General features: G+C 45.9%; 1 protein-coding gene across 1 annotated transcript in view; it reads left to right on the forward strand.

The window, feature by feature from the left end:
- The window catches only part of AKIRIN1 (akirin 1), a 110,880-nt gene that overhangs the window by 63,290 nt on the left and 27,115 nt on the right, over positions 1-20,475 (forward strand). The window contains exon 4 of the mRNA XM_086956429.1: positions 15,971-16,042. Within this exon, the coding sequence (XP_086812555.1) occupies positions 15,971-16,042 (72 nt within the window). The remainder of the gene's footprint in view (positions 1-15,970; positions 16,043-20,475) is intronic.

Below are 20,475 nucleotides of genomic sequence, written 5' to 3' on the forward strand. Positions count from 1 at the left end.
GAATCCATATCAATCTGCCTACAATTAATCCGCTCTCTGGGGCTTTTCAGTCCATTACCAAAAATCTGTTCTCACACCCACTCAATGGATAACTTTTCTTGCAGCAACCTAAGATACCCTCCAAAACAAGGCATTGTTGCCGAAGAAAGTCAAAACACCATGAAGTCGCTCGCTGACAAACTATCCAGCAAAGAGTTTGCTTCTGTTTGTCTCCTCAACTCCTCTGCATGATGTCCTCAGCCATTCTCACGATACACCACACGTCTCAGAATGAGGCCCTTCAAAGAAAAGTCGAATAACCAATGACTTCAAGTGACTGGATCAGTTGACATTATTCAGATCACTCAGACCATGAAAAAAGCACTTCTTTGGTGGCAATCTCTGCGGATCAGACCTTTCTCTCTCCACTTCTAAATTAGTTCTGACCGTGGATACCTCACTAGAAGGCTTGGAAGCTCGCCTTCAGGAACTCCGTGAGCAGCAAATGGACTGTCTTTCTCCAAGATGCACATCAACTTCCTGCAAGTGAGGGCAATTTTCCTATCTCTTCAATTGTTTCTTCCACAGATACAAGCATCCTCCATCCCCATTCGAATGGACAACACCACCTGCATTCACTACTTCAACAATCTGGGAGGGACAAGGTCTCTGACTTTTTCCTTGGAAGCTCAGAAAATCTGGAAATGGGCATTACTACACTGCATCTCATCAAGGTGAACCATCTTCCGGGCGTCGAGAACAATCTAACAGACACCTTGAGCAGAATCGGTCAGACATGTCAGAAGTGGGAACTCGATCAACTAATTCTCAACTCCATATTCCCGAAACGGGGAACACCCAACTTAGACCACTTCGCATCTCAAGAGAACCAGAAATGCTGGTTCTTCGCCAGCTGGGAACTTCAGAGAGTCATGGGGGAATGCGTTTTCCATACGATGCTCAGGAATCTTTGCTTATGCTTTTGTCCCATGCCCTCTCATTTCCAGGGTTCTCATGAAGATGAAAAGTGAACCGTGCCAGCTGATCTCAAAGCTCTGTTTTGGCCCTGCCAAGACTGGTTCACAGAGCGCCTTATCGCCTTCCAGTGACCACAACCCTATTGACTATGAACAAAGGACAAATCCTGCACCCGCATCCAGCTTCTCTTCAGTTGCATGCTTGGCACCTGAATTCATTGAGTTCAAGGATCTAGACATCCCTCAGGATTTTCGGGGTGTTTTGTCCAGAGCTAAAGCTGAGTCCACCAACAAAACCTATAGATTGAAATGGAAACATTTTTGTTCTTGGCGCCTTCAAAGCGTAAACCACCCTCTTTTCCTCTTCGGAACAAATTTTGCCTCATCTTTCACTGGCAAAATCGGGATTGGTGTACGCATCTGTGAGGGCCCACCTCGCTGCCATCTCTCAGTACAGGCTTACTTCCAATTCTTCATCCCTTTTGTTCTTCTTGTATTATCAAACAATTCATGAAGGGATTGTTCCGGACTTTTCCTCCCATTCGGCGGCCTCCATCAGAATGAGGTCCCAACATAGTCCTTTCTCAACTGATGACATCACCGTTCGATCCAATTCACAAAATAGAGCTCAAACTTCTTAAAGTGGCATTACTTCTCGCTCTTCACCTCTGCCAGAAGGGTAAGTGAAATTCAAGCTTTCACTATAAAAGAACCCTACCTTCGATTCACTGATGGCTATGTTTTATTAACTAATCCTAAATGTATTCTGAAAGTTCCAATCCAGTTTCATCTTAATGAGCATATTGTCCTTTCCCAATCCATCATCACTAGCGGAGAGATCTCTTCATACTTTAGATGTCAAAAGATGTCTTAAGTTTTATTTGCAATGGACTAAGCAAATGCGAGAAACTTATCAGTTGCTGGTCTCATATGGGCCTCAAAAACTGGGTGCTTTAGACACAGAACTATTGCATGATGGATTGTTATAACTATTAAACTCTGTCATACTAAAGCTTGTAAACTGCTCACGACCACAGCTAAAGCACATTCCACAAGGGTAATACCCTCTCCTGCTACCCAGTTTGCTGGCGTCCTGCTAAACCAGATTTGCCATGCTGGAACATGGAAGAACACACATACTTTCACTCAGCATTGTTTCTTGGATCTGCCAACTTGCAGTGACGCAGCTGAAGATAGGCGGTCTTACGTCATCTGTGGTGCGATCTCTCTCCTTTCATTGATCAGATTCCAGAGAGTGCCAAGACGGAAGCGAAAAAGATTCTAGAAGAAGGGGAAAGATCTTCCTTGGAAATTATAGATTGTGCACTGGACATTGCTACGACAGCTTTACGTGCCTTAGCGGGCTCAGCGGTCCTGAGATGTCGGGGTTGGCTGAGATGTACCTGGTTTATCCCGGAAGTGCAGAACAAGATTCTGGATCTGTCTTATGACGGAGACATGCTGTTTGGCAAGCATATAGGTGATGCTTTGCAGGACATTAAGAAGGGCACCGAAACGGCTAAATCCTTGGGCATGCTCCAATACCGAAAAGTGCCTTTCCGTGGAGCAAGAGGCAAAGGATTTTCTACATACAGGGGAGGCTATCAACCACGATATTCCTCCTATTCGCAATCCTCTCAATCATATAAGCCTCAGTACTCTCAGCAGCAAATTCAATCTGCGTCTTTCTCTCGCCAATCTTCCCGAGGTAGACAAGGGCGTCAGGGGATAGACACCTCTAAACGCCAATTGCGGCTTCCTGGCTCTGCCTACTGATCCTTCACCTCTTGTTTCAAAGGTAGGGGGAAGGATTATGAATGTTCTCTGTTGCTGGAAGATCATAACAGATCAGTGGGTCCTACAGATCGTTCATTTTGGCCATACATTAGAATTCCAAAATTTACCACCTCCAAGAGCCCCTCGCGCCACAGAATCAAAACATCTGCACCTTCTCCGTCTCGAAGTCTCACATCTGCTCACCAAGGGAGCGATAGAACCAGTGCCACTCACAAAAAGGAAAAGGGTTCTATTCCAGATTTTTCCTCATTCAGAAGACTGAAGAAAAATGGTGCCCTATCTTAGACCTGAGGGAGATCAACACCTACCTCGTAAAACTCTCCTTTCGAATGGTCCCTCTTCAGGATGTCTTGCGTCTTCTAAATCCGGGGGATTAGATTACATGGCGACTCTGGATCTCCAGGACACATTTCCACATTCCGATCCACCCAGCTCACAGAAAATTTTTCCGCTTCACATTAGCCAAGAGCCACTTTCAGTTCAAGGTCCTGCCCTTCGGGCTCAGATCTGCTCTGCGGATTTTCACAAAAGTATTGGCCCCAGTAGCGGCGTTCTTAAAGAAACAATCGCTAGAAGTTTTCCCTTACCTAAATGATTGGTTGATCAAGGCTCCGTCTTCTCAGGCAGCGTCAATGGCAGTCTTTTCAAAGGCCTGGGTCTATGTCTCAACAGGGACAAGTCAGTCATTGTTCGATCCAGGAGGGTCAAGTTCCAGGTCTCCATTCTGGATACATGGTTTTGCAAACCTTTCCCTTCGGAAGAGAGGCAGAAGAAACTAATCTCCTCAGCAATCCAATTACAGGGGAGAAAGATCCCTATCAGTTTGTCTCTACAAATCTTTTCTAGGATTGATATCATCTTGCATACCATTAGTTCCGCATTGCAGATTAAGAATGCGCCCCTTGCAAGAACAACTAGATAGGCAATGGCGCCAGGTGGAAGGTTCTTTCGAGGACAAAATAAAGGTCACTCCTCCCATAAGAAGAGGAGCAGGTTGGTGGGCTGTCGAGAAAAATATCTCAAGAGGTCTTTCTTTCAGAATGATTCCATCCCCTCTGGTTCTAACCACAGACGCCTCAATGGAAGGCAGAAGAGCGTTGTCTTCATATAAATCTCTTGGAACTCCGAGCGATTGCCTAGCCTTGCAGGCTTTCAAGCCGAGGATTCAAAATAAAACTGTGCTGGTCAGGACAGACAACACAACGGCCATGCATTACATAAACAAGCAGGGAGGTACAAGATCCCTTCTCCTCTCAAAAGAAGCCCAAGAGATATGAGAATGGGCGATTCTCCAAAAGGTAGTACTCTCAGCGGAGCACCTACCAGGCACTCAACACAACAGCAGACACCCTAAGTCGTCTAATCTGCCTATCACGAGTGGTAATTAGATCAAGACACTCTGGAGGAAGTGTTTCAACGTTGGGGAACTCCAACAATAGACTTATTCTCGACTCCAGAAAACAGGAAATGCCAATTCTATGCAAGCAGGCATTACCATTGAGGATTGCGGGGGAATGCTCTTTCGATGTCCTGGTGAGGCGCATTTTGTTACGCCTTTCCTCCAATTCCCCTAATTCTACGGCTTTTCAGGAAGATAAAGATGGAACCTTGCAGAATGATCTTGATAGCACTGGCGTGGCCTCGCCAATTCTAGTTCACGGAACTCCTCCTACTGTCCCAGGATCATCCATATCACCTTTGTCTCATCCCATCTCTGTTGACAATATCCCAGGGACAGGTGGTACATCCAGATCCGAGCTCTCTCCATTTGAAAGCCTGGCTCCTGAGCACAGAGAATTCCACACTCTAGATATTCCTCAGGAATGTGCAGAGATTTTATCTCAAGCTTGTGCACCAAGTACGAATAAGACTTACTGTGCTAAATGGAAGCGTTTCTGTCTGTGGTGTCATAGGGACTGCATCCATCCATTTTCTTAAGCTCCTCATCAGATACTACCTTACATTCTATCACTGGCTAAATCAGGCCTTTCTCACTCTTCCATCAAAGTTCACCTGGCGGCTAATTCAAGGTACAGAGGTCAACTGCGGGTCCATCTCGTTGGTCGGCAAGAGTTATCAAACAATTCCTGAAAGGTCTTTTCAGGGTTTTTCCACCAGTGCGGCCGCCACCTCCGACCTGGAATCTTAATCTGGTTCTGGCTCATCTGATACCTTCGTTCGAGCCAATTCACAGAGCGGGTTTGAAATTCTTATCTTGGAAATTAGCTCTCCTGCTGGCTCTTACCTCAGCTAGGAGAGTAGGAGAATTGCAAGCTCTCTCCATCCTAGAACCTTTTCTACAGTTCAGGAAGGATTCTATGTTTTTAAGGACCAATCCATAATGTATCCCGAAGGTCCCTTCGGATTTCCATTTGAATGAACCAGTGGTTCTGAAATCATTTTTTCCTCGTCCTACAACACCAGCAGAGCGTTCTCTTCATTCCTTGATGTCCAGAGATGTCTCAAATTTTATCTTGAAAGGACGAAGGATTTTAGAAAATCAACTTTTTGTGGCTTTTAGTGCACCTCGGAAAGAACTTCCTCTCTCAAAGCAAGGGATTTCACACTGGATTACAAGCGCAATTGATTACTGCCACAAGACGGCAGGAAAGCCACCGGAGAGACAGGTTCGAGCTCACTCCACAAGATCTGTCTCTTCTTCAGCAGCTCTCTTCGCTGGAGTCCCTATAAAATACATATGCAGGGCGGCCAGATGGAGCAGCGCCCATACCTCCACAAAGCATTACTGCCTGAACTCTTTCATAAGTGGCGAAGCAGCAGTAGGTCAAGCTGTACTGAGGAATCTTTTCCAATGAGAGATGAGCTTTCCCTTCTATCCCTCCTTCCTATGATTGCACATTTTGTATCGCATACGTTTTCTACATGTACTGTTACTAGGTATAGATGCTTATATGAGTATATTTATGCTTAAATGTTGGAATACACTTGTAACAAAATGTGCATGGGTTTTTTACTGCTAGCTACTCTGAATCAAAGCATGGGAATCTATGAAAGTTTCAATACTGGGGCAAGAAAACATGAATTCAGCAGCCCACATGCCTCAAACTTATCTGTGCATAGATCGCCGCCTAGTGTTGGGTCCGGATGATTGCACATTGTTGTCCTGGAAGAGTCTTTGAAGTATCACGAGATGGGTGGCTCCTCCCCTGGACTACAGTGAGCATGGGCATCCTCTCCATCCTCAGATTGTTTTTTTCTGCCATTGGGTTCGGATGTACTTTTGTAACTCTGAGTTCGGAATCAATTTAAAGTTTCTAAAGGCCAAAAGGCCTTCAGGGTCGTCGGTGTTGTTGTTCGATCGGTGCCGACAACTTTATTCCTGTTTTCTACTCAGGACGTCGAATCTGGTCTCGTGGCCTTTTCGACACAAAGGGACCGATCGATGGAACGAAGTCCATTCAAAAGATGCCTCAACTATAACTCGAAATATCCACACATAGATAAACACCCGGTGTGTAACAAGTGTTTATCTCCAGAACACAATGAAGCCGACTGCTTAGCTTGTGCACAATTTCGATCGGAAAAGACACTTCGGATTCGACGAGCAGCGAGGCAGACGATGCAGAAGTCCGCGCCAGAGCCGGAAAATATCTTTGAAGACGACGAAGAGGTCGTCGAAGCTGAAGACTCAGATCAGCAGTCGGAACAGGGGTCAGAACATGACTCCAACTACTAAATCGACGACTAAGAAGGGGGGTAGGAGACGACGATCCAGGCATCGGAGCCTTCTAGGACGACTCTGGCGAGGACACTGGGCCAACCGTGAGTACAGAGCCCAATACATTTACTGATACGCTTCCAGAGGCTCAGGTTGAGGCATTGCCGGAAGGCCTTGGCCAAAATCGTAACATCGATTCTATAGCCCCGCAATTCAGCCCGGCTAAGAATATAAGACTAAAGCCATTGGTGCAACATTACCAACGCTTGGTAAAATCGAAACCGAAAGTGATGGAACCAAAACAGAAACCGAAACTGATAGACTTTACAGTCTTCAGGCCGAGAGGTGTGAATCCATCCGAGCCGACCAAAAAGAAAAAGGTCGTCGACCCGGCTGGGTCGCATACAAGGGTTGTCGAGCCGAGAGCCAGTACACCCATGTCCACGGTTAAGCTAAAGGCCGTCGAACCGACAAGATCGATGTCGACACCAAGCAACACAAACAAGGGACTCGAACGAAGACTGTTGTCGAACCGAAACAGAGTCGACAAACCAAGGCCGGTGCACACAAAGGCACTGGAGCCGAAGGCAAGGATCGGACCGAAGGGGTCCGTCGAGCCGAGGCAGCAAAACATCGCTCCGAAGCAGCAAGCTCCGAAGACGACACACGGCCAAAAAGCGGTTATCTAACAAACGAGAACAGTCGGATCAATAACAATTACGGCTCCGACGAAGTTCATACAGACTAAAAAGACTTTTGAAACACAGAAGTCTCTCGGACCAATAAAATTCGGACTTCCTACACACGTGAAGCCAAGAGCGGTCGAACCAAAAACCGGAATCGAACCAACACAAACAAAAAAAGGCGATATGAGGGGAAAGAGCTAAAGCACCTGAAGAGCAGGAGCCCTCAACAGATGAACAGTCAAAACTGTAGAGACACTTCTACATCTCCAATTCTCTTTGAGCCTATCAGACCATATATGCAAGAGACTTTTACATGTTCTCCCACAAGCACAGATGAGTATGGAGACTATGAGGATAATGAACAGTACAATTATCCGGTCGACAATGACCAGGACAACCAAAATCAACCATGGTCTGACCCTGTAGATCCTGGAGACTCTCAGCCAATTCCAGACAATACTGCATACCCTGTTGAGACTTCGCCTACAATCAATCAATCAGTGACACTTATAAAGCGCGCTACATACCCGTAGGGTCTCAAGGCGTTGGGGGGGGGGGGGGTGCCGCTACTGCTCAAACAGCCAGGTCTTCAGCTTCTTCCTGAAGGAGAGGTGGTCTTGGGTCAGGCGCAGTTCGGTCGGGAGGGAGTTCCAGGTCTTGGCGGCCAGGTAGGAGAAGGACCTTCCTCCGGTAGTCGCTCTTCGGATGCGGGGGACGGCGGCGAGGGCGTGGTTGGCTGATCGGAGGTGGCGTTTGGGAGCGTAGAAGTTGATCCGGCTGTTGTGGTAGCTCGGGCCTTGGTCGTGTAGGGCTTTGTGTGCGTGGGTGAGGAGGCGGAAGGTGATTCTTTTGTTGACGGGGAGCCAGTGAAGGTCACTCAGATGTCCGGTGATGTGGCTGGTTCGTGGGATGTCGAGGATGAGTCTGGCTGAGGCGTTCTGGATCCGCTGGAGTCTCTTCTGGGTCTTGGCGGTGGTACCGGCGTAGAGGGCGTTGCCGTAGTCCAGTCGGCTGGTGACGAGGGCCTGGGTGACGGTCTTCCTGGTCTCGGTGGGGATCCACCAGAAGATCTTCCGTAGCATGCGTAGGATGTTGAAGCACGCCGAGGAGACGGCGTTGACTTGCCTGGTCATGGAGAGGGAGGAGTCCAGGATGAAGCCCAGGTTGCGTGCATAGTCTGTCGGTTTGGGTGCGGTGCCCAGGGCGGGAGGCCACCAGGAGTCGTCCCAGGCGGAGGGTGAAGAGCCCAGGATGAGGACCTCCGTCTTGTCAGAGTTCAGTTTCAGGCGGCTGGTCGTCATCCACTCGGCTACCTCTTTCATCCCTTCGTGCAGGTTGGCTCTGGCGGAGGCGGGGTCGTTGGTCAGGGAGAGGATCAGCTGGGTGTCGTCGGCGTAGGAGATTATGCTGAGGTTGTGTTTGCGTACAATGGCCGCGAGGGGGCTCATGTAGACGTTGAAGAGGGTGGGGCTCAGCGATGAACCTTGAGGGACGCCGCAGATGGCTTCGGAGGCCTCTGACTTGTACGGTGGTAGGCGGACTCTCTGTGTTCTTCCGTCGAGGAAGGAGATGATCCATTCCAGCGCCTTGTCCTGGATTCCGATGTTGCTGAGGCGCTGTACTAGGGTGCGGTGGCAGACCGTGTCGAATGCCGCGGAGAGGTCTAGGAGGATGAGGGCCGCTACAGAGGACACAGCTGCTTTCAATGCATTGATAGAAAGAGCAGCATACAATCACCACATGGAGATGCATGCAGACCCCATTGACGAAGACTTCCTCTTTGACACTTTCTACACTTCTGAAAAAACAGTCAAAACATTGCCAATGTTAAAAGGGGTGCTTAAACACGCAGGGGACATATTTAAGGAAACAACCAGGGCACGGGAAATAGAGAGAAAATATAGGCCAGCACCAGTGGACCCTACATACATTAAGGGACAGCTGCCTTCAGGCTCTTTGGTAGTATCCAATGCACGTAAACGTGCTAATTCTCAAACTTCTGGCGAGGCTCCACCTCCAGACAAGGAGTCTAAGATTCTGTAGGCTTCAGGCAAAAGGGTACCTGCTCAAGCAGCTAACATATGGAGAATTTCAAACACACAAGCCCTGTTGGAGAAGTGTGGCTCAATGATTAGAGCGGCAGACCCTGATGCAGAGGTCTAGCCCGGGACCAGGGTTCAATTCCCCGCCTCGGCGGATCTTGGGCTCAAAATTCCACGGACCTGATAATTCTTGCCTCGGTGCCTATTCCAATCATGGAGTCCCACTCTGCAACTCTAGGCAATAGCTTGCTTAATCTCCACAACGGCCCCCACCACGCTAAGGATGTCTGGCCTCTTGGGGGTGCCCAGGAGTGGACGCCTCACAGGGAAAGCCAGGATGGGTTCCACAGCAGTATTCGTATAAGCGCATTGAGACCCTTGCGGGTGAGTAGTGCGCTATACAAGTATCAATTTAAATTTACTGTTAGCCAGGTATGACAGGGCACACTATGACACACTAGAGCAACTTCTACAGCATCTACCTGACCTTTATAAGAAACAGGCAGAGTTCCTAATACAAGAGGGAAAGCTAATATCCAACGCCTCCATCAAATGTGCCTTGGATGCGGCAGACACAGCAGCCAGGGCTATCAATACCAGTGTCATGCTCAGAAGACATGCGTGGCTCCGCATCTCTGGGTTTAAGAATGAGGTTCAGAGCACTTTTCTCAATCAACCTGTAAACCCAGATTATTTATTTGGTCCTTATGTGGACACAATATTAGACGAGATGAAGAAGGATACTGAGACAGCCAAGTCTATGGGAGCCTTGCAGTCACAACAATACAGAGGTGGCTCCTTTTGTCGCTCCGGCAACAGAGGAGCTGGAAGAGGAGGCTCAACACAGCAAACTCATACAACAAACGCAACACGCAAAACGCCTACAACAAAAACAGTAGAGGTGTATACCGTGGCAATAACACCCAGGTTAGAGGACGAGGGAATAACACCACCAGATCCTCTACCACACCAAACAGTGACTTCTTGTCACTACCCCCAGACCATGTAACACCGGTCGGGGGAAGATTACAGCAGTTCCTGCCAGTCTGGGAAAACATAACTACAGACAGGTGGGTGAGGCAAATTATGGCTATTGCCTAGAATTAACCTCCACACCACCCAACATACCTCCAAGACACCGTCCTATATCTGCAGAACATCTACACTTATTGCAGCAAGAAGTCATCAGCATACTACAAAAAGGGGACATAGAACTAGTACCCTTAGAACACCAGGGTACAGGGGTGTACTCTCTGTACTTCCTAATCCCCAAAAAGGACGGGTCTCTCAGACCAATTTTGGACCTCAGGCCCCTAAACCAATACATCTTATCAGAGCATTTCCACATGCTCACTCTACAGCAGGTATTACCACTGTTGCGTCAAGGAGACTCCCTCGCAATACTAGACCTCAAAGACTCATATTTCCATATACCGATACACCCGGCACACAGGAAATATCTCCGGTTTACAATACAAAATCAGCACTACCAATTCAAAGTCCTTCCTTTTGGGGGTGACAACAGCCCCAAGGGTGTTCACCAAGTGCCTATCTGAGAAAACCGCATATTCATGTCTATCAATATCTGGACGACTGGCTAATACAAGCACAGTCAGCCCAGCAATGTGCCAGCCACATGTCACGCACTATTCGCCTCCTGCACAGTTTAGGTTTCTCGCTGAACTACAAAAAGTCCCATCTTCAGCCTGGCCATGTACAGCAGTACCTGGGAGCCACAATAGACACTCTGGCAGCAAAAGCACAGCCAAATTCTGCCAGAATAAACAGCATTAAGACGCTGATCCAAAAGTTCAGACCCAACACTCGCTCCCAGCCAGAGTGTTTATGCAACTGAAAGGCATGATGGCCTCATGCATTTTCATAGTACCTCACGCGAGACTTCACATGCGTCTGCTGCAGGAGTTCCTAGCTCGGCAGTGGAACCAGGCTCAAGGACAATTGAACGACCTAGTGTTGGTGACCAGTCGTGCATACAACTCTCTGCACTGGTGGAATCCACAAAACCTTTGCAAGGGACGACTGTTCCAAGAGCCTGTACCACAAATAGTGTTGACGACGGACGCATCCCTGATAGGGTGGGGAGCCCATGTCCTCCGCCACACAGTGCAGGGCTTATGGACCACGCAACAAAAGAAAATGCACATCAACCTACTGGAGCTGATGGCAATTTTTATGGCAATGAAAGCGTTCAAAGTACATCTGTGCAACAAGACCATGTTGATCTGGACGGACAACATGACTGCAATGTACTACCTACAGAAGCAGGGAGGAACACACTCTCCACAGCTGTCACATCTAGCTCAGAGGGTGTGGAAGTGGGCCATTCAGAGAAACATTTTTTTCATAGCGGAACACCTCCCAGGCAAGGACCATCAAATAGCGGATCTGCTCAGCAGACACAGCCAACAGGTGCACGAGTGGGAGATTCATCCCACAGTGCTACAACCATACTTCCAACAGTGGGGACAACCAGGGATAGACCTGTTCGCCACAAAAGAAAACGCAAAATGCCAGTACTTCGCCGCAAGGTTCCCACACCCGCAGTCTCAGGGCACTGCGATATGGATAAACTGGTCAGGCAAATTTGCCTACGCTTTTCCACCAGCACCGTTGATACCAATAGTGGCACGCAAACTGCGCCAGCATTCAATGACGCTAATCCTGGTTGCTCCAACATGGGCGAGGCAACCGTGGTACACCACGTTCCTAGAACTTTCCGTGGTGCCTCATCAAAGACTACAACTAACACCCAGTCTCTTAACGCAGAGCCATGGAGACATTCAGCACCCAGATCCGCAGCAGCTGAACCTTGCAATCTGGCTCCTGAAGTCCTAGAGTTTGGCTACCTAAACTTCCCTCCTGACTGCATGAACATTATCAAGGAGGCAAGGAAACCTACAACAAGCGCATGCTATGCGGCAAAGTGGAAACGTTTTTTTTCATTTATTGTAACAACAACGACATAACCCCACTAGATACTTCAACGCAAAATATAATTTGCTATCTTTTGCACCTACATCGTTGCAATCTGGCTTATTCATCTATAAGAATACACTTAGCTGCCATTGCAGCTTATCTTCAGAACAGGCAGCATCTTTCGCTGTTTAGAGTGCCTGCAATTAAAGCATTCATGGAGGGACTCAAACGAATTATCCCCCCAAAACACCCACCTTCACCTGTCTGGAACCTAAACATTGTTTTAACCAGACTAATGGGACCACCATTTGAACCGTTGCATTCATGTGAATTACAGTTTCTAACATGGAAAGTGGCTTTTCTCGTAACGATTACTTCGCTTAGAAGAGCTGCAAGCCCTAACTATTCAAGAGCCATTCATTCAAATTCACGCAAATAGGGTCGTGCTTAGAACAAACCCTAAGTTTATGCCCAAAGTGGTATCCCACTTCCACATCAATCAAACAATTGAACTGCCAGTGTTCTTCCTAAACCCACAGTCAGTACCTGAAAGGGCTCTACACACACTAGATGTTAAGAGGGCTCTCCTATATTACATAGACAGGACAAAAGATTTCAGGAAAACAAACAGTTCTTTGTTGCCTTTTCACCACAGCACAAAGGCAACCCTATTTCCAAAAATTATTTAGCTAGAGGATAGTTAAGTGCATCCAAATGTTACATTAAAGCTAAACGCTCTTTAACAGTTCCCACAAGAGCGCATTCCACACGCAAAATGGAGGCATCCATGGCTTTCCTAGGAAACATTCCTCTAGAGGAGATATGTAGAGCAGCCACATGGTCTACCATACATACATACATTTACCAAACACTACTGCGTAGATGTACACTCCAAGCAGCTGTAGGACAGGCTGTTCTCAAAACTCTTTTTTAGACTGCTGCAGCTGGCACGGGCAACCACCACTAGGGGAGAGACTGCTATACATTCTATGCACAGATATGAATTCCGCAGCCCACATGCCTCGAACGGAATATGCTACTTACCAGTATGCATCTGTTCTTGGCATGTAGGGCTGCTGACATTCATATCGCCCACCCTCCGCCCCGGTGCCTGTCGCAGCTGTAGCATTCACTATTACTTTTTAGCATGGACATCACTTACTGTATCATACTCCATCTCTGCCACAATGGCGAAAAACAATCTGAGGATGGAGAGGATTCCCATGCGCACTGTAGTTCAGGAGAGGAGCCACCTATCTCGTGATACTTCAAAGACTCTTCCAGGACAACAATGTGCAATCATCCGGACCCAACACTAGGTGGCGATCTATGCACAGATATGAATGTCAGCAGCCCTACATGCCAAGAACAGATGCATACTGGTAAGTAGCATATTCCTACTTGCCTGTAACTCTGGTTTCCCAGTATTGGTAACTTTCATAGATTCCCATGCGCCCACCCTCCTCCCTGGGGAAAGCTCAGCCTTCAGCAGAAGTGGTTACTGTTACACAACGGCTGCAAAAATCTGAGGCTCTCTCCTGAGGGTTCTATGGGGTGAGGCTGATCTGATTGGTGGTTGCAGACTTTTGGTCCTTTTTACACAAAGAGGTAGATACTCTACAAAAAGAGATGAGGTCTAGGCCTTACTTTCTCTTTTGTACATACTGCTATGGTATTTTCTATTTACAGAGGCTCCCAGGCTGACGACGGGGGAATGATACAAAGCATGGGAATCTATGAAAGTTACCAATACTGGGGAACCAAAGTTACAGGTAAGTAACTTGTTTTCTTAGAGGCCGTCCCTGGTCACAGTGCCCTTGGTACCCATGGTACCTTTAACCAGGGACTTGCATGTAGCCAGAGAATTGCCAATTGGGTTTTACAACAGTACAGTTTAGGTAAAGAACATAGGCCCTGGGTACCTGATTGGCAGGAGCCCAAGGCACACTCAAAGTATATCCACATTAGGCATAAAGTGGGGGCAACTGTTTCCTCACTATGCAATTGACAAAGGTTGTAGGGTTGTCCTGGGCAACACCGAGTTCAGACTTTGGCATCTATGGTGCTTGGGAGAATTGGATCATATCCCCTTTATGAAGAGGAATTTCTTTCACTTCATCAATAAACATGTTCTATACATTTTATTCAAAAACCAGAAGGTATGGTGCAGTTCATTATTGCTTTTGTCCTAATGGTATACCGTGTCAATTGCTGAAACAGTCAAATGTTACTGATAAGGTGTGTTCCAATTAAGGCTCCCCAGTTTCCTTACTGAGTTTTTACGGATAAATGCAGACAAACCATTAATTTTCTTGTCTGTTTATTTTTAAATGTGGATAAAAATGGTATTTGGGTGCTTTTTGAGTGATTCTAATTACAATTTGCCATGACTGCCAGGCCAATACCTGTGTGGATTGATAAGTAAGGGGGTTAAAAAAGAGAGGAATTTTAGCAAAGAGCCTAAACAGCTGTAGATCTGCACAAGGCTAATAATGAAATGTGCATATTTTCATATAAGTGCATTGATATGTCTTTTTCAGGTGTTTATATCACTGAAACCTGGCAGGCATTCAAGCATGACTGCAGATTTATTGGTTAAATAAATGTGGAAATCTACTAGTTTCATCTTTATTTTTTTCACAAAACCCATAATAAATATGGATAAATACAGATGGAAATGTCAACAAAAAAATACCCTAAAACCGGGAGCCCTTGTTATAATATCCTTCTTTTATATAAATCATAAAAACCTGGAAGAGAGAAAATTTGTTGCACATTCAAGATGGTAGGTTTCTTGTTGAATCATAAGGCTAATGTCTTGGGGGAACTTTGGTTGTCCAGTCTCTTGCTTTTAGACAACTGAGTTAAGCTTCGTTAAGCCTAACCAAATCCTTATTATACAATGACTTTCTGTCACAGGATGGGACTTCATAGCACTATAAATAGAAAATTCAGTATTCCATACTGCGCCAACTAGGATACAATTCTGTGCCTATCTGGTCTCGCACACAAACATCTACAGTGATCACATTAACCAACTGAGATGTCACTTTTGACACAATAAGATTCCTTTTTTTGTGGTAGCTTTATATAGTGCAAATTTGACCCGAGATGTTGCAGCGCTTTACATGAGCATACATTACATTACACAAGGTCACGTTTGTTTGTAGGCACAGGAGATAAAATGATTTGCCCAGAAAAACAGGATGTGTGGGTCATTCTTTTGCTTTTGTAACTAGGTATAAAATAACAAAATCCTTACAGAATCATTTGTTCTTCTTAGCCACTTATTTTACCCTGCCACCACACAGTGACCCCAACCCAGATAGCAAGGGGTTTCTATACTTTTTTACACTCAAAGTCTGTTTGTAAATAAAAACGGCCTGGAAATGCACTAAATAGAAAAGGCCACGCTTCCAGGCTAACTGGATATATATTTGAGTTTTACAGACCACCTCTGTTTCGCATTCCAGTTCAAAACCAACCTTCCGCTTTCGTAAACATTTGTTTTCTAAGCACTTTTTCATTGGCGTTCAATGGTCCGGTTTCTTTCTCACTTATAGGCTTTGTCAAGGAATCAAACCTATTAAAAGCTACAAACCTAGTTTGCACACCCATAAGGGGGTACTTTCATTTTTCACAAAATTAAGCTGTATATAGCAAGCCTAAATAATCCCTTCACCCCCAAAAAGAAACATTAATTACAGTATTTAAATTGTCATGATTTCGAATTTGAAAATCCACCAAACAGGCCTTCAGATGGAGAAATGTGCACTCTTTGTAAAAAAAAAAAAGATGAAACTGATTTGCGAACATGTTTAGGCCATGGTGAGTTTTTATATTAAAACAGTATTCCTTTGTTTTTTTCTGCAGAACAATATGATTCTTTTGTAAAATTCACACATGACCAGATCATGCGGCGGTATGGAGCACGGCCTGCCAGCTGTGAGTATTTCATTTTGCTTTTTGAAATGTACAAAACTGATTAGTTGTGAACAATCTTTTGGGATGCCTACTAGGGCAATGATATTTGTTTGACGAGTGAAAGTTCCCACTTACTTAATCTGTCCCTGTGAAGTGGGTGTTGAGAGCAGCACTCCAGTAGAAGATGTACGGAATGGAAAAAACTGCCAGCATTCCATTACACCCCCCTCCTCCAGCTTATTAAATAATCCAGTACAAATTTTCAACCAGCTGTTTAGTGCAAGTGGTTGAAGTTGTGACTTACCATATCTCAGAGACGTGGGTGTACATCTACTGATCAGTGGCGACTGCCACATCAGTTAATCATAGTGCCAGTGCCTAGTTGGAGATGCACCACTGAACTGCAGTTTTGCAGCCTGAATCTTTTCTGGATTCACATGTAGTGCATTACTTCATCTAGTGGTTGGGTCCGGAATTGTTCCTTTTTTAGTTTTTTAGGTCTACTCTCAGCCTGCGAGGGCTGTGCTTGTGCAGTTTCGCTGGCGAGATTTAATGAGAGAGAGAGACAATATCACTAACGAGGTTAAGCCCAGCCCGTCTCCATTGGCTGGCCTTCTAAACGGTGGCCAGCCATTGGAGAAGAGGTCCTAGTGATGTTCTTCTTTCTTATTAAGCCCCGTCCTTTTCAGATTGGGTTCCTCTACTTACTGCTGAAGTAAAAGGTTTCTGATCTTTATTTATGGGTCCAGATGGCTCCATAAAGAGGATAAGGAACCTTTTATGCCAGCAGGAAGTCCGGGCGCCCAGTCTGAAAAGGACGGGGCTTAGAGACAAAAGGCTGTGTCATGGCGTGACTCCATCTTCCCCTTTTCCTCTACCGCCTCTTTTTTCATCACCACCTTCCTCTCTGCTTCAACAATTTTTAACTGAACTTTGACCACCACATACACCTGACAACCAGGATTATGGGGATGATGGTCAGGATAGGGATGATGATCAGCCATTTGTGGACCCATGGGACCAATATAACACCAATTATAACACCAATTCGCCCACGGGCAATGATCCAGACTTGTACCCTACCAAACCCTCTGCACCAGATTTATTTTATTTGCAAAGTTTTATATAGCTCACATAATTACATCAAGTTTGGTTCGAGCCTCTTGCAATGTTGGACATGAATGCAAAACATGAAACATATTTTGAGTTCCTTTATAGCAGAGATCACAAACCTAGGATTTTTGGTACTTATTCCATTTTGCAAATACATGATAGTGTATTGAGTTACTGGGTAGAGCTGCCAACTACCATGGGGTGCAGCTACATATGCAGTCATTAGAAGAGGATTTTCTCTTTGAAACCCTCAGTGACCTAAACGTCATCACATACACTACCCATTCTAAAAAGGATGGTCCAGTATGTAGATGACATTTTTAATGATCCAGTCAGAGCTCGTATCCATACCCCTAGAGTGGACAAGAAGTACAAGCCAGCACCATCTGACCCAGTTATTATAAGGGGACAATTGCCACTAGACTCCCTGGTTGTGTCCAATGCAAGAAAAAGAGCCAACTCGCAGACATCAGGAGATGCTCCACCTCCGGATGATGAATCAAAACTTTTTGACGCTTCTGGGAAAAGGGTAGCTTCTCGGGCAGCCAATTTCTGGCATGTCTCCAACACTCGGGCATTGCTAGCGCGATACGGCCGTGTTCACTGGATGAAATGGACCAACTAATCGCATATTTACCCCAGGAACACAAATTAAAAGCACAAGATCTGGTTCATGAAGGGCAACTTATTTCCAACAATCAAATGAGATATTCTCTAGATGCTGCGGACACTGCTGCTAGAGCTATGAACACTAGTGCCCTTTTAAAAAGGCATGCCTGGCTCCGCATATCTGGTTTTAAACCAGAGGTTCAAACCTCCATATTAAATACCCCATTTGACAAGGAACATCTATTTGGCCCAGTAGTAGACTCTTCACTTGAAAAAATGAAGAAAGATACTGAGGTATCCAAATCTGTAGGAGGCCTTCAGTCCACCCAGAGTCGTGGTTCCTTTTGACGCTCCTTTTACCAAGGAGGTTCCGAGAATAAATCATCAGAAGCCACCTATAAGGGCAATAGCCAACTCTTTTCTTCTAGGGGTTATTTCAGGGGAGGTTACAGGAGTAACATCGGTAAAGGCAGGGGCAGGGGTTCAAACACTAGCAGCTCCCCCGCCAACACAAAGCCGTGACTTACCTTCACTTCCCCCTGACCACTTATCACCTGCCGGGGAAGACTGTCAGATTTTCTACCAATCTGGCAGTCGATAACAGACAGGTACTCCAAATTATCTTTTCTGGTTACTGCCTGGAATTTATCAACACTCCTCCAAATACCCCACCAAAACCACACAAACTATCACCAGATCATCTACACATCAAACAAGAGGTGCAGTCTCTGCTTCTAAAAGGGGCTATAGAGCCTGTGCCACCCAATTCCAAAAAAGATGTTTCTCTCAGACCAATTTTAGATCTTCGAGAACTCAACCGGTACATTCAGTCAGACCATTTCCACATGGTGACGCTTCAACATGTACTTCTCTACAACAAAAAGGAGACTTTCTATCTACTCTAGATCTAAAAGACGCCTACTTTCATATACCAGTTAACCCTGCTCATCGCAAATTCCTCAGGTTTGTGGTAGCTGGTCAACATTATCAGTTCAGGGTACTCCCATTTGAGATCACCATTGCCCCCAGAGTCTTCACAAAGTGTCTTGTCACCTGAAGAGACAAAGCATCCACGTCTTCCCGTACATGGACGATAGTCTAATCTGCAGCGCACTTTTAGGACAATCAGTTACTGCATCAACTAGGGTTCACTATCAATGTGCCAAAGTCACATCTCCAGCCAGCCAATACAAAGGACTACCTAGGAGCCACAATAGATACTCAAAAAGCACTCGCTTTTCCCAGCACAGCCAGAATTCGAAATAGGCTTTCAATCCAATCTTTGGATTCCAGCTCAAACTTACAAGCAGCTACTGGGAATGATGGAATCATTCATCATAATTTTTCCCAATGCCAGACTGAACAGGAGTCCGCTTCATGAATGCTTAGCCACTCAGTGGAACCAGTCACAAGGTCTATTGACCAATCTAGTGTTGGTAAGCGGCCGTACTCCTCGCTCTCTGCAGTAGTGGAACAACAAAATTTATCAAAAGGACGGTCGATCATAGACCCGGTTCCACAGATCGTACTGACAGCTGACGCGTCCCTCACTGGCTGGAGATCTCATCTACAACCGCACACAGAGCAAGGCTTGTGGAGCCAACAACAAAAGTTGTTTCACATCAATCACCTAGAGCTTTTTGCAATATTCCTAGCACTCAAAGCATTTTAAACTCACCCAGAGGTCACAGCTGTCATAATTCATACAGACAACATGACAGCCATGTGTTACATACATAAACAGGAGGGGAAACACTCTCTCCAGCTGTCCCACTTAGCCCAAGACATCTGGAGGTGGGCTGTTTGCCATAAACTTTACCTCCTAGCGGAACACCTCCCAGGAGTCGTCAACCAGATTTCAGATCTCAGCAGAAAGAGGCAGCAAATACACAAATGGTAACTCCACCCTCCGGTCCTCCTTCCATACTTTCAACATTAGGGAGTCCCTCACATAGACCCGTTCGCTACATACCAAAATGCCCAAACTTTGCGTCCAGGTATCCTCACCCATTGTCCAAAGGCAATGCACTTTAGATGAATTGGTCAGGAATATTTGCTTACACTTTTCCACCTTTCTCACTCATTCTATCAGTGGTTCGGAAACTCAAACAAACGTCCCGGACGCTAAACCTAGTTGCTCCCATGTGGGCACGTCTGCCTTGGTTCACAGCCCTATTGGAACTCTCAGTAGTTTCTCACCAGAAGCTATGTCTTACACTCAATCGTCTCACACAGAGCCATGGAGACATAAGACATCTAGACCCCAGTCAACTCAATCTGTCGATCTGGCTCCTGAAATCCTAGAGTTTGGCTATCTTAATTTACCGCCGGACTGCATGAATATTATCAAAAAGGCTAGACTCCCTACCACAAGAGCCTGCTATGCAGCAAAATGGAAGCGGTTTGTGATCTAATGTAATAACCACATCAACCCGCTTGATGCTTCTGTACAAAACATTATATGTTATTTGTTACATCTACAATGTTCCAATTTAGCATACACTTCCATAAGCTTACATCTGGCGGCAATAGCTGCATACCTCCAGAATAAACATCTATCTCTTTTTAGAGTGCCTGTGATCAAAGCCTTTATGGGGGGGACTTGAGTCATTCCTCCCGAGATGTCCACCTGCTCCAGTGTGAAATCTCAATATTGTTCTCACCAGACTAATGGGCCCACCCTTTCAGCCATTGCATAAATGTGAACTGCAATTTCTCACATGGAAAGTTGC

Source organism: Lissotriton vulgaris, chromosome 2_1, assembly GCF_964263255.1.
Source record: "Lissotriton vulgaris chromosome 2_1, aLisVul1.2, whole genome shotgun sequence".
In the NCBI taxonomy this organism is placed as follows: Eukaryota; Metazoa; Chordata; class Amphibia; order Caudata; family Salamandridae; genus Lissotriton; species Lissotriton vulgaris.